The 14,590-nt window shown below is 40.8% G+C and overlaps 1 protein-coding gene across 1 annotated transcript; it reads right to left on the bottom strand.

Annotated features, from left to right (window-relative positions):
• Nucleotides 1–11,426: 11,426 nt before the first annotated feature.
• Nucleotides 11,427–11,969, bottom strand: LOC133377885 (lysosomal-associated transmembrane protein 4B-like). The gene has a single exon (XM_061612685.1). The coding sequence runs from the start codon at nt 11,967–11,969 to the stop codon at nt 11,427–11,429; it is 543 nt and encodes a 180-aa protein (XP_061468669.1).
• Between the last annotated feature and the right edge of the window lie 2,621 nt (nt 11,970–14,590).

The raw sequence follows: 14,590 nt of genomic DNA, 5'->3' as shown, positions 1-14,590 counted from the left end.
AGACAGACTTTGGTAAAAGAAAGGGTCCTATGGTGGCTTCCAGAAGCACTATTTTATAGCATATAAAAGTGGTGAAATGACTGGCTGAGATATTTCCCAGCTCTTGAACAATGGTTTAATTTAAAAATTGTTTGATGAGCCCAGGATATCAATGTCTCTAGCTCAAGAGTATTTGCAAATCATCATTCCCACAGTTTGTTTAGTTCATTTCTAAAAATATGTCTATGTCTCTCAGCTCTCAGTAATATAACCAATCAAGACAGCTAACAACCCATAAGAAGAATTAAAGTGATAAAACATTATGTGAACAAAAGAAACATTAAAACAGAAGAGGTAATAAATAAATAAAAATCATGAGAACATTACACCTGTATTAACATAGCTGTTCAGAAGAAAATGTGAGGGAAATCAAGAAGCCTTTGCCTGGTACCAATATGACATAAGAGTCTCCCTTGAGAGACTAGGCAAGTTTCCCTTGAGAAAGAATGTTAAAAAAATGGGGCACACAGCCAAGAAGACCTTCTCCCTTCTTTCTGTCTGGAGAAGTGTCTCTGAAAATGAACCCCATGAATGTGGGGACATCATTGGTATTGATCATCTGAAGACTATCTGAAATGCCAACTCTGGGGCTGAATCTGGTGTCCTGAAAAAAGCTTAGACTATGAAAACAATACTCCTCTTATTTTCTGACAGCACACACTTTCCATTTTATGAGTTTTCATAATTTCAGCCACAACATCTGATTTGAATAATTTCAACTGATATATAAATCAGGCACTTTTTAAAGTTGAAAGCAATGTGCACAATGAAAAGTCAGATAACATGATCATGACTCAGCATTAATTTATGAGGTCAAATCTCTTTGTATAATGTCCTGTACACTGTGCGTTCTGTTGGTGGAGACACTATGGGGTCTGTGGAAAATCCTCAAGAAAATTGGGATATTCCTCTAAAGTGGGAGCATTCACAGAAAGTGACAGCATCTGAGCTAGGGTGGCAATATTTGACAGATGAGGAGGGGGAGGATGAGGAGGTAAAGAGGACAAGTAATCTCGAGCCAAATGGGAGGGAGGGGGAGGACCCTGCTCCCCTGATTTATGATGTTAGGGATAGGCCGACAGAGTCACTCCTACCTTGCCCCAGAGCAGGATGCAATATTGGGTACTGGGGAGCCATTTGATCAGAGGGGCAGGAGAGGAGAACCTGAGGGGCAGGTCACTGTCCCTCCACCAAGGGCTTGACACCATCTTTGCAGGTGCCAAAAGCTGCAGCCTTTTCACAGAGATCCCTGCCTCCAAGCACAGTCTTCCTGTGCAGGGCGAGAGACCCACGGGTGAGCTTGCCATGCCTAACTCTTTCAAAATTAGGTGGGCAGGGCATGTAGACTAGTCAGGACATCTTTATTGCTACTGAACTCCAGATCCTGCTCTTAGACTCTTGATTTGTGACCCCAGTAATCTGAAACTTCCACTATACCTGTATTGGGCTTTCCTGAATAAATCTCTCTGTTACCTGAAAGAGAAGCCTTGTTGTGGTGTTTTGGGATGGGAGCCAGGACAGGAAGCTGCTTTATACCAAGTCAGACTATTGGTCCATGTAGCTCAGCACTGTCTACACTGACTGGCAGCAACTCTCCAGGGCTCCAGAGAGGAGTCTTCTTTCCTAACTCTACCTGGAGATGCCGGGGACTGACCTGTGAGCTTTTCCATGCACAGCATGTGCTCTGCCACTAAGCTATGGTTTTTCCCTTTGAGAGAGCACAGAGCGGTGTGACTACCAAGAACTATACAGTTAACACCCTTCTATACATATGAATATGGATATTACTACAGCTCTGCTCCTTTTCATAGCAAATTTGATCCTCTTGTTATTCTTACTGGTTCCCCCAACCCCAAATATCTCATAAATCTTAGTATAACAGCAATGATACAGTATGTTAATGACAAGTTCTTCAGCAACACATTTGACAGCATATGGTCCTGCAAATTTTTTTTTTTTGCCAAAAATCTCTGTCCAGCTAGTTTTATAAAATATGAATATACTCTCAGAGAACTTGGCTTCTTTCGTTCCTTATGCAATATATCCAGAGCTTGGAAAAGTTACTTTTTTGAACTACAACTCCCATCAGCCCCAGCCAGCATGGCCACTGGATTGGGCTGATGGGAGTTATAGTTCAAAAAAGTAACTTTTCCAAGCTCTGAATATATCCTCATTGCAACAGAAATGAGCCAGCATATGGCAGCTTGTTTCTGCCGCACTCTTGTGCATACCTCTCTCCCTATGATGATGATTCCCCTTGACCTGGATGACTCATGAGGCTGCAGAGCAACCAATACAATTATAGGGTCCCCTCCATGTGTGCTACGGAGAAGAATTATGTGGAGACCAGTGCTATGAAATGAAAACTCTTTCAGTCCTTCCTCTTGGCAATGCTACTCCAAAGAACGACACAGCTACTGCTGCCAGCACGACTACCCCATTGCCTTTATGTACTTTCACTTACTGTGGTAGAAATATGGAAAGTCTGTTATATATCAGAGTAGGGGTTAAGGTGATTCTCTTGGCTGGCACCTTAGAAGTCCAGCAAGTCAGGAGGGCACATGTCTGGAGCAATGAGAGGCCAGAGATCTCTCCCCTTGGAAGGGAACTGGTACCCTCAAACAAACATTTCAAGGCTGCTGCAATGTGACTTTAGAATGGCAGCAAGCTAAGACACCATGCAACACTTGTCTCAGGTGCCCTTTGCATTATAGAAGATAATGTCTCCAAACCAAAAGATAGTTTAATCCCACATTTAATTTCACTGATTTCATTGCACGGAATTCTGATGGCCAATGTGTAGATTGGCCCAAAGGTACCTTTGCATTTGGCAACAATACAAATATTGTATCTTTACTAACCCAAGCACACCACTTGTAGGTCCTCAAGATTATCTTGATGGCTGAGTATTATTTGAGTAAAACAGAGTATAAAACTAAAGGATTCCTTTTGTTTTTGTAATGCCATCACTATATCTCAGAGTACTTGCTTTTTTATTTTCTTTACCTGCACCTGGAAATCCGTGGCCAAAAGTGGAATGGGCCATGATTCCCTAGAGATGTTGAGAAGAAAGATGTTTTCTTCACTGCAGTTAACATAGTAGTTTATTTAACACCAGTTACAGATGCTTTTAGTTCTTTGGAACAATGGTGCATAGGCCAACATTAGGGATGGAAAGACCTGTCAATGTTGGTTCTCTCAGTTTCTTGTTTTTCTAATTTTAAATTCAGTTCTCCACATTTCTACAGCAATTTGCGATTTTTAAAGAAAAAAAATCCTCATGAAAATTCTCCAGCATTTTAGTGTACATTTCACCAAATAAACATATTTTTGTTGGCAGTTTTGACTAATTACACATTTTTGCAAGCAATTTCTCATTGTATAATGCATTTTTGTATGGTGTTTTCATGCACATATTCAGTTTTAGGCACACTTTCCCCTAACATACATTTTTGTAGACACTGGTTGATGAATTCTATGAGATGTGAATTTTGAAGGATGGCTGTGTTTCAGTTATAGTGTTTTAGAAAGTGCAAATTTGATAGATTTCGTTTGAAATAAAAATTGAATTGAATTTCTCCCCCACCCCTAGCCATCATGCAGGAGTTACTGATGCCCTTCTCTTCTGTAAGCAAAAAGGAAGGGAGAGGGGAGAGAGAGAGAAAATTCCTCTTGCAGAACAGTTCCTTTCTCAGGCAAAGCTCTGAGAACAGAGGATCTAATACAGTATCCTTTCTTTTCCAGCAGGAGAGGTGAAGATACTTGGGGAAGAGCACATTCAAATGAAGCTGAGCTAGGCCTGGAGGTTACATACAGTAGAACCTCACTATAGTGTGGCACTGTACCATGGATTCAGATATACTGCGGGTTTGACAATGTCCCCAAATAAAACACTATACAAAGTACAGTGGTTTTTGATATAATGTGGAACCCATATAACTTAGGCGTATCCTTTGTCCCCTGACCCCCATGTTACAATGAGGTTCTACCATATGTATGTATGCATATTACTTGACCTCTCATCGCTTGATAGTTTGTCACTGAATTTATGAACTGACTTTGACGAAAAAGGTTGTGCCCCCTTAAGCGATATTTATTTATTTATTTTATTACATTTTTAAACCGCCCTATAGCAACAAGCAGTCAAGTAATAAATAAAAGCCTGTGTCATCAATAGCATCAATGCTACAACAAGGAACTGAAGACCCAGTAAATATATAATTCACTTTGTCCTAGGTACATTTCCCACCTCCCAAATATCTGAGACCAGGAAGGAACATCTATAGCAGCAGAAGAAAGCAGTAGCTCTGTTTCAGTTTTCATATTGTTTTGGAAAGTGCAAATTAGGAAAGCTGGCATGAAAATGTGAACCAAACCAAATTTCCTTCCCATCCCTGCTTACTTTCACAGAGCAGGCTTTCAACAAATTGAGTTTACTTCTGAATAAAATACCCCTTTAGGCAAAACGTTTGCTAGTGTCACAATAAGTGGTATCTTTTCTTTGTGGCAATAAATAAATCATTGATTATTTATCGTGTCTCTTTTTTAACCATACAAACCATACTGGTTTTCATTGTCATTACAGGTGTTGGTATAATATACTTGGGGATGGACTGTATGATTAATGTGAAAGGCAGCATTCAGTTCAGTCACGTTTTCCCACTTAAGTCTGTGGGCTTTATTTATCCTGCAGGATCACAATACTTGTTCTCTTCTTCTTATTCTTCTGTTGATCAGCTTAGGAAACAAAGAGAGGAATGGGAAGTGCAAGACAATGCCAGAGATTTATGATTATTATAAAGGAATATTCCAAGCATCCCCCAAAGGCTCCTGATATCACCGTCTTTGATTGGCAGAACTGTCACTGATTGCCATGTTACCTGAGGCAGTCATAACCAGCCTTTTTATGACATTACTTGACCAAAAGAAAAGCACTTCAGTGCCCTCCTTCCTTCTAGCAATAGCAAAAGAGACGCATAAATCCAGCAAATGACAGCAGCTTGACTCAGTCTTAAACAGAAATAAGTAGATATGGCACAGCCCAAAGGCCAACATGATGCTGTTCACCAACTTGGGAGGGAGTTACTATAGCCTTGAGCTGTAGTGATACTCAAGCACCATCTAGCGTTTGAGGGGGTTTATTCCTATTATGCCTTTGAGCTAGCCTCTAATCTTTTCCTCTCCTCTCAGTCCCATCATCTCTGAGTAGGGATGGAAAGATCTGTCTGTTTTGGTTATCGCAGTTTCTCATTTTTCCAGTTTTGCTCATTTTTCCAGCAATCTGCGATTTTTTAAAAAGAATCATGAAAATTCCTCACCATTTTAGTGCGAATTTCTCCAAATAAATACATAATGTTATTTGTTATTTAAATTAATTTTTGTAAATTGTATTGCTTTTATTGTATTTTTATACCTGTGTTTATTTTTCTTGTGAGCTGCTTTGAGGGCCTTTGGCCGAAAGGCGGGGTATAAATAAAAATTAATAATAATAATAATAATAACAACAACAACAACAACAACAACAACAACAACAATAATAATTTTTGTATGCAGTTTTGACAACGGTACATATTTTTGAAAGCCATTCCTCATCATTTCATGCCTTTTTGCATGTTATTTTCACTCATGCATTTATTTTTATGCAGACTTTCCCCTAATATATGCATTTTTGTAAATGTTGTTTAGTTGGCAAACTGCATCCCAAAATTCTAATAAATTCGAATTTCGAAGGTCGGCTGTGTTTTGGAAAAAGTGAATTTGATAAATTCTGCTTGAAATGCAAACTGAATTGAAATTCTCACCCATCCTTATCACTGAGGGATGGTTCTTACATTACTAGAACAGTGTGATCCTCTGGGGATGTGCACCACACTGCTCCAGGACTGGGAACAGAGACTTGTATTGATGCAAATGAAAGAGCCAGCACAGGGGCTCAGAGTGCTGGTTAAGGGCCAAGCTGCACATTACTCTAAATGCCTCCCCAGCCATGATCCCAATGAAAATCACCCCAATGCTGCAATTAACCCTTGGAACAAAGCTCCCATTGGTGCTTAGTAAAATTATGGCTGCTGCTCTACTTCTGCTGAAGTCCAATGACAGCATGATTGAGCCCATGGCCATTTAAAAAATGTAGAGTTCTTCATACTAATGCAATTGAGTTGACTGTATAGCTAAACGTCTTTAGGTAACCCTTGATATATTAATGAATTCACAAAAGTACTGTAGCTATAGAAGCACTTACGAATTAACTGGGCTACATATATCATGCACAGCAGGACTTTCGAAAAGAATCCTTTCCCTTTGCAGTCATCTAATTGAACAACTGCACTCAAAAGGAGACTGATTTGCTTTTACTTAGCTGCATCGGTATAACAATAGGCCCTAAGGGTATGTTATTATAACTGTTCTTCATACAATAAAAAAGCTTGCACTCAACACAACTACTAGAAAATAAAACACTTGTATAAAACAATGGTGAAACATTTCAATAGACATGAATGCTATCCTATAATGGTTCCCAGGAACAGTCTTTAGCCAAAACGCATAGTTTGTGTGAATGAGGACAACCCTCCCACCAAATATATACTCAGGAAAGTATTGTATCAATCCTCAGGTCCATGTGTGCCACAGAGTAGTTAGAGCAGTGGGTCAAACAAGTTACTTGTCTAGAAAGAACTGTTATTCTTGCTGGTCCAATAAAGAACTGCTGGACCAGTGGCTAACTCTGTGATGCTCAAAGCATGGGTAGATCCTCCCCACCTTGGGGCATGGAGGGCACCTCATGGAGGGCATGAAGTTCCAAAGTGGGATGGAATTCTGAAACAGGTGGTGCTTTGATCTTGCAATTGGCCAGGAGTAGGGAGGACTGAACACCCCCTCTCTGATCCAAGTTGGTTTTATGGAGGTTACCGTATCATCACAATCCCCTCATTTATTTTATCATATGGTGATTGATATTCAGTAGTAGTCCTACTCAGAGTAGACCCACTGAATTGAATTAAAAAATGTACTGCCTCTGATTCTGACTTATGGCGACCCTATGAATAGGATTTTCATGGTAAGCGGTATTCAGAGGTGGTTTACCATTGCCTTCCTATGAGGCTGAGAGGCAGTGACTGGCCCATGGTCACCCAGTGTGCTTCATGGCTGTGTGGGGATTCGATTCCTGGTCTCCCAGGTCAAACACTCAAACCACTACACCACACTGGCTTAGACCTGACTAACTTTGGTTCATTAATGTCAATGGGTCTACTCAAAGTATGAATACATACACCATTTATCATCTGTTTATTCCCCCACCATAGGGTTCCTTTGCCAAGCGTCTCAGTGCCAGGTTCATAGTGTTGTGAGTTTGGGGTTGAAATGGATAATCCTATGAATCCCCTTCCAGCCTCTGATTTGCAATCCTGTGCCTTGGGGTGAGAAACTCGCTCTGCTGGTCAGATGAGTTTCTTTGTTAAGCTAATAGGGTGGTCAGGTGGGTTAATGGGTCTATCAGGTGCCAAACAACTGGTGAATGGGCCAGGGAGATCCTTTTGTCATTGAAACTCTTCAGGAGAGTCTCCCCCCCTCCTGGTGCCTACAAGAAGCTTGTGTAGTTAGTTGGGTAGTGAGTGTGTTTGGGAAAGGCTGGGACTGGAGGCAGGCAGAGAGGCTGGCTCTCTGCACCATGGCTTTAGGATGCCTCCTGTAACCCTGATGGAAAAGCTGGATATTGGACTGCTGATGCCATGAACCCCTCCATCCTAAGCTCAGGTTGGAATGTGTGTAAATAAATAAACCATATTTCATAAAGACACCACAGGAAATCTTACCACTCTGAGATTGGGGTGGTGCGCAACAATACATATAGAATTGAAGTAACAAATTAAGATAACACATAAACATAAAATTTCAATTAAACTCATACATTAGTGCAGTCAACAATTACAAAATAACAACAGCACTACAGCAGGGGGAACAGACATTTCATCCTCAATCTTCACCCCCAAAGGCCGGTGTGTCAATATTTCAATGCAGTTTGGAAAAAAGAGTTTGTATCCAATGTTATACTGAGAGTAGACTCATTGAAATTAACGGACATGATTAACTTAGATCTATTAATTTTGAGGCTCTACTTTGAGTAGAATTTTGTTGGCTATAACCCAAACATTCCGAAAGAGCTGCCCCTCCCACGATGCTCCTCTGTGCCTGGGTTCAGGAGGGGTGAAACATATTCTGTTCTATTCCTCTTCTAAAAAATTGGGATTAGTATCCTAATCCACAGATTCTTGCATGCAATAGCAGGCTCTGTGCACTTACTTATTTGTAGAGCAGGTGATTCCTAATGATTTGGGATGACTCAGAAGGTAATATTTTAAAGTGCTCCCCCCCACAAAAAAAAAATCAAAAAGTTTGAGAAACACTGAGCTAACTGCAAGGCAAGGTAGCACTCAAAATTCCACAGGCAAAGAAAGGTTCTACAAAGGTTCAAGGTTTCTAAGCAAGGATTGTGCATATTTTGAAAGGGGTGAGTGGCCACAGATACATATCACATGGGCCTTTATGCCAGCAATGGTTGTTATGTGGCTGAGCATTTGGTTTGGGGCAAGATGTGCAAGACTGCTTTTCAAATTCTGCATAGCCATTAAGTCACAGTGGGCAGCTTTGGGAATTCACCCTGTATCAATCTAACCTATAACACATGGGTTACATCCACACCATGTATTTAAAGCACATGAACATGGCCTGGCACCTTGAAAATGGTGTGGCAGCTAATCGGCAGCCAGTGCAGTCCCCTCGGCACAGGCATAATATGTGCACCTCCAGATACACCACTCGGTTACCTGGCTACAGTATTCTGCACCAGCTGCTGCTTCTGGACCAACCCCAAGGGAATCCCCACATAGAGCACATTAACAATAGTCCAATGTGAGATTACCAATGCATAAGGTTACTATATTTAAACAGTATGTGAAGATTAATCTTTTTTGAAGGACACTAAGAGGTGATAGTGTTCCACTTCCTTGAAATAAATTAGAAACTTAATTGTCAAAACCTCTTCTATAATAGAACAACAGACTACAAAGTAGCATGCAAATCATATACATCTCTAGAAGGAAGGGAAAAAACTAGCAAGAAAGCAGAGGACTGGCAGTACAGTAAACCATTAAAGACCCTTACTCCTTGACCTGAACTCCATGGGGATCCACTTACAGAGAAATTAATAATCCTTAGATGCAGAGAAAGTATGAAACAGCATGTCAAAACTCCTGCATCTGAAATTAGAGAGGTGCTCAGAAGTGGCCTGCTTTTTTATTTCAGTTATTTTAATGTTCTATATTTGAGTATCTCAAGTAAAACATAGTTCAGCTTTTAAATTTATTTATTTATTTATTTATTTATTGCATTTGTATACCGCCCCATAGCTGAAGCTCTCTGGGCGGTTTACAACAATTAAAAACATTAAAAACAAATATACAAATTGAAAAACACATTTTTACAAAGCAATTTAAAAACACATGCTAAAATGCCTGGGAGAAGGTCTTGACCAGGTGCCGAAAAGATAACAGTGTTGGTGCCAGGCACACCTTGTCAGGAAGATCATTCCATATTTTGGGGGCCACCACCAAGAAGGCCCTCTCCCTTGTTGACAGACTCCCAGATTCCCTCGGAATAGGCACCGGAAGAGGGCCTTGGATGTTGAGCGTAGTGTACGGGTGGGTTCGTGTCGGGAGAGGCATTCCATCAGGTATTGTAGTCCTAAGCCGTGTAAGGCTTTATAGGTTAAAACCAGCACCTTGAATCGAGCTCGGAAACATACAGGCAGCCAATGCAAGCAGGCCAGAATTGGCTTTATTTGTTCGAACTGTCTGGTCCCTGTTACCAATCTAGCCGCTGCATTTTGCACAAGCTGCAGTTTCCGAACCATCTTCAAAGGCAGCCCCATATAGAGAGCATTGCAGTAATCTAACTTGGAGGTTACCAGAGCTTGGACAACTGAAGCCAGGTTAGCCCTGTCCAGATAGGGGTGTAGCTGGGCCACCAACCGAAGTTGGTAGAAGGCACTCCGTGCCACTGAGGCTACCTGACCCTCAAGTGACAGAGGTGGTTCTAGGAGAACCCCCAAGCTATGAACCTGCTCCTTCAGGGGGAGTGCAACCCCATCCAGAACAGGCTGGACATCCACCATCTGGTCAGAAGAACCACCCACTAGCAGCATCTCAGTCTTCTCTGGATTGAGCCTCAGTTTAATAGCCCTCATCCAGTCCATAGTCGCAGCCAGACACTGGTTCAGCACATTGACAGCCTCACCCAAAGAAGATGAAAAGGAGGAATAGAGCTGCATGTCATCAGCATACTGAAGGCAACGCACTCCAAAGCTCTGGATGACCGCACCCAATGGTTTCATGTAGTTGTTGAACAGCATGGGGGACAGAACTGACCCCTGCGGAACCCCATACTGGAAAGTCTAGGGTGCTGAGCAATGTTCCCCAAGCACCACCTTCTGGAGCCGACCCGCCAAGTAGGAGCAGAACCACCGCCATGCAGTCCCTCCACTCCCAACTCAGCCAGTTGTCCCAGAAGGATATCATGGCCGATGGTATCAAAAGCCGCTGAGAGATCAAGGAGAATCAACAGAGTCACACTCCGCCTGTCTCTCTTCCAACAAAGATCATCATACAGGGCGACCAAAGCTGTTTCCATGCCAAAACCAGGCTTCAAAACCCGACTGAAATGGATCCAGATAATCGGTCTCATCCAAGAGTGTCTGGAGCTGGCCTGCCACCACTCGTTCAAGGACCTTGCCTAGGAATGGAACATTTTCCACCGGCCTATAGTTATTAAGATTTTCTGGGTCCAGGGAGGGTCTTGTCAGGAGTGGTCTCACTACTGCCTCTTTCAGGCAGGCAGGGACCACCCCCTCTCACAGAGAGGCATTAATCACTTCCGTGGCCCAGTCGGCTGTTCCATCCCTTTTATTAGTCAAGAAGGGCAAGGATCCAGCACAGAAGTGGTTGCACGAACCTGTCCAAGCACCTTGTCAATGTCCTCAAGCTGTACCAACTGAAACTTATGCAAGAAATCGGGACAAGGCTGTGCTCTGGATACCTGCATATTTATTTATTTATTGTGTTTATATACCGCCCCAGAGCTGAAGCTCTCTGGGCGGTTTACAATAACTAAAAACATTAAAGCAAATATACAAATTTAAAAACACATCTTTTAAAAACAATCTAAAACACAATTTTAACTAAATTTCTTTACCTTGGGAAGATTTCACTTTTCCTCTTCATAAAACCCATCTATTTCTTTATAGAACATTCTTGTTCAAGTTAGTCCCAGGATATTGGGATCCAAGGTGTCTGAGGGTTTTTCTCATTTGGAAGGACTGAAGTGTATTAATTCTAAACTCTCTCACACTGCATCTGACCTCCTTGGGTACTCTTAAACACCAAGGTGATACTTATAAAAAGTAGAATAATCACAATTAGGCATGTGGGAGTGATAGACATAATCTCCTCCTTGTAGGGGAAATTAGCAGGCAGTAGCCACAGGTAATCCTGAATTGTGCTTGGATAAACAAGTATGCTGATAGCAACCAAAGTGTTGAGTGCAAAATCAAAGATTTGGTAACAGAAGAAAGGGATGATCCAGGCTGCATGTTGCTTATATGCACCATATGTGGTCATTGCACAGATGAGAATCATGAGCAGAGAAAATGCAGTAGCAATGCACATATTGGCATCGTCCATAAATTCAAAGTCACCCCCTAATTCAGCAGTAGTTAAGTGGTACTGGCCAGGATCTGTCAAGGCGCTCAGTATAATCAGCAATACCACTGAGTTGATGATCAGGTACCAGATTCCCAGGATGATGGTCCCAGTGTGGACATGGCAGCACCACCAGCAGCTGTTTGAATAGAAGCGAGCCCAAGGGGAGCTCATCATATTAGAGCTCCTTACAAAAAGCACAACTGCCAATAAGTTCACAAGCCTTTTCACCATCTGAAATATCTGAAAGAGTGCTTCTGTACCTATAGGCCAGCCTAGGCCCTCCTGGTGGTTCTTCTGGTCTCAGAGTTTCAGGTGAGAGCAGGGGCTCATGAGAGGGTCTTCTTGGTGAAGGCCCTAAGAATGTGGAACTCTTTCCCCATAGAGGTGTGTCTGACAACACCTCTTTACAGCTTTTATCAGTTGCTGAAGACACATCTCTTTACTCTGTCCTTTGAAATTTGAAGAACTGATTGTGAACTCCTCCTTGTATTGTATTGTAAACAGGTATTTGAAAACATTAAAACTTAATAAAAATAAAGTTAAAAACAGATCAACGCACATGTTAACTTCTACATGCCTGGATAGCCTTGCCTACACAAAATTCTTTGATGCAGGTAATGGAAAGAGCACAGGGAAGGTGCTTGCCTGATGATGATAGGCAGGGAGTTCCAAGGTGTAAGTGCTGCCACCTTAAAAGATTGATTTCTTACAACTGCAGAATGAGTATTATGTGACTCCTGCAACCATGCCAGTTCCGCACACTGAAGTGGTCGAGTGGGCATATATAGGGTAAAGTGATCTTGCATGTAAACCCTATTCAGTGAAATTCAAGGCAGTCCATATTTAAAGGAGAACCTACAGAATTTGCACTTTCTAAAACAATATAGTCCTCTTTCAAAATTTGCACTTATCTGAATTTTGCAATGCAGTTTTCCAGCCAAAATGCATATACTAGGGTAAAGTGGTCATATAAATGCATATATTAATGAATAATAATAATAAAGTACATTACATTAGGTAAAATTGTTTTGCAAAAATAGGTGCATTAGGTCAAATTATCTAAAAATGTGTACATTAGGAGACATTCACAGTAAAATGCTGATAAAATTTTAGGGCTTAAAAAAAGAATTTTAAACTGATGTGAAAATGTGGAGAACTGGAAAAATGAGAAAGAGAAAACTGAAACTGACAGATTCACCCATCCAAACCCACAATGTACACTGAAAGATGCTATATCAGGATGCAGTCTTTCCTAAGATGCATTATGAGGTGAGAATGACCTCAGATAGGGGAAAGATTGCTGTCATTGTTTTCACATGGCAGAAATCTGCTTTTTTAAAAAGGAGATGGAGAAATGAAAGGCAAACAGAAGTACTGTCATGGATTGTTAAAACTGTGGTTCCTTGCCCCCCAAGTGCTCCTGGAAGTCCTACAAATTTCTTCAGCCTACCCCTAAATATATAGAAAGTGCCTCTCCAACTTCTCAGTCTGAGAATGGTGCTGGAAAGGTGGGAAGGCACTTTCTGATTGGCCCTAGTTCAGAGTTATTTAATTTTTTTTATTTCTATATCTCAAACTATACGGAATTTTTCAGTCTCACTTTTCAATTACATTTTGGATGATCAGCTTCCTTTGATGACCCAGATGTCACAAGTCTTTCTACTGTGTGTCGCTGGTAAAGAAAAGTATTGTTTTTGAGAAAGAAGCTAGATCAGTCTTAATATTGCTTTAGAGTGCAGCAGATGCATCTTTCAGACTAATAAGGTTTTACTGATTATCTGTCTTTCCTGCCTCTTTCTCCAAAAGGGAACATCTGCCTTCATTTACAAATATACCACTTGAAAGTAAAATCAAAAGCCACAGGAGGGGAAAATCCTGTAAATAATGCATTCAAGAGAGTCATGGTGTGTGTTTTTATGTGAAGCAACCTCAAGAATTAATGAAAAGCATCTGCAGAGCATGCCAACATTGTTATTTCATTACAGCAGCACATATCTAAGTGAGCAAAATCTCTAATTTTTTCTCATGGCCAATAATGCCAAACTTTAAATAAAACCATGCAGGCCAACAGTCTGTCTAGAAAAAGAGGCTACAACTAGACATGACAGTAATCTCTGAGGATGGAGAGATCAGCCTAAGTTAGGGATAGGGGGGAGATTCAATTGAGTTCACAGTGAAAGGTGAACCTACCCAATTTATTTATTTAATTTGCACTTTTCAGACAATAAGTAAACTATAACACAGCCATCCTTTGAAATTTGCCTCCAAATTTTGCAATGCAGTCCTCCAGCCAAGTCATGTGTACATAACTGCATATATCTAGGGGAAGTGTGCACATAATGTATATACTCTTGAAAATAGTATACAAGAGTATTATTTTAGGCAAAATTGCAAACAACGAGAAATTCACACTAAAACACTGATTAATTTTTATGAATATTTTGTTTTCTTAATTTAAAAGCATCATAAATTGATGAGGAAATGTGGAAAACTGAACATAAGAACGGAAAAATAGATACTGACAGAAACGGATATTGTCAGATTCGTCCATCCCTAGTCTAAGTCTATCACATTTCAAGTTTGCTGAAACTCAATCATAAGTCCCTTTGGTTCCATCTTGGTACATTATTTTGAAAGAACCCATGAAAACTCCACATTTAAATTGTACATGTTATTGTATGCATTATTGTACATATTTTTGTAAGCATTTTCCCTAAGACACAATTTTTCCCATTCTTTTCAATGCATTTCTCTGTAATATATGCATTTTGTATGCATTTTGGCTGTAAAAATGC

Source organism: Rhineura floridana, chromosome 2, assembly GCF_030035675.1.
Source record: "Rhineura floridana isolate rRhiFlo1 chromosome 2, rRhiFlo1.hap2, whole genome shotgun sequence".
Lineage (NCBI taxonomy): Eukaryota > Metazoa > Chordata > Lepidosauria > Squamata > Rhineuridae > Rhineura > Rhineura floridana.
Note: the sequence above shows the minus strand (reverse complement) of the source record. Positions and strands in the feature narration are given on the sequence as shown.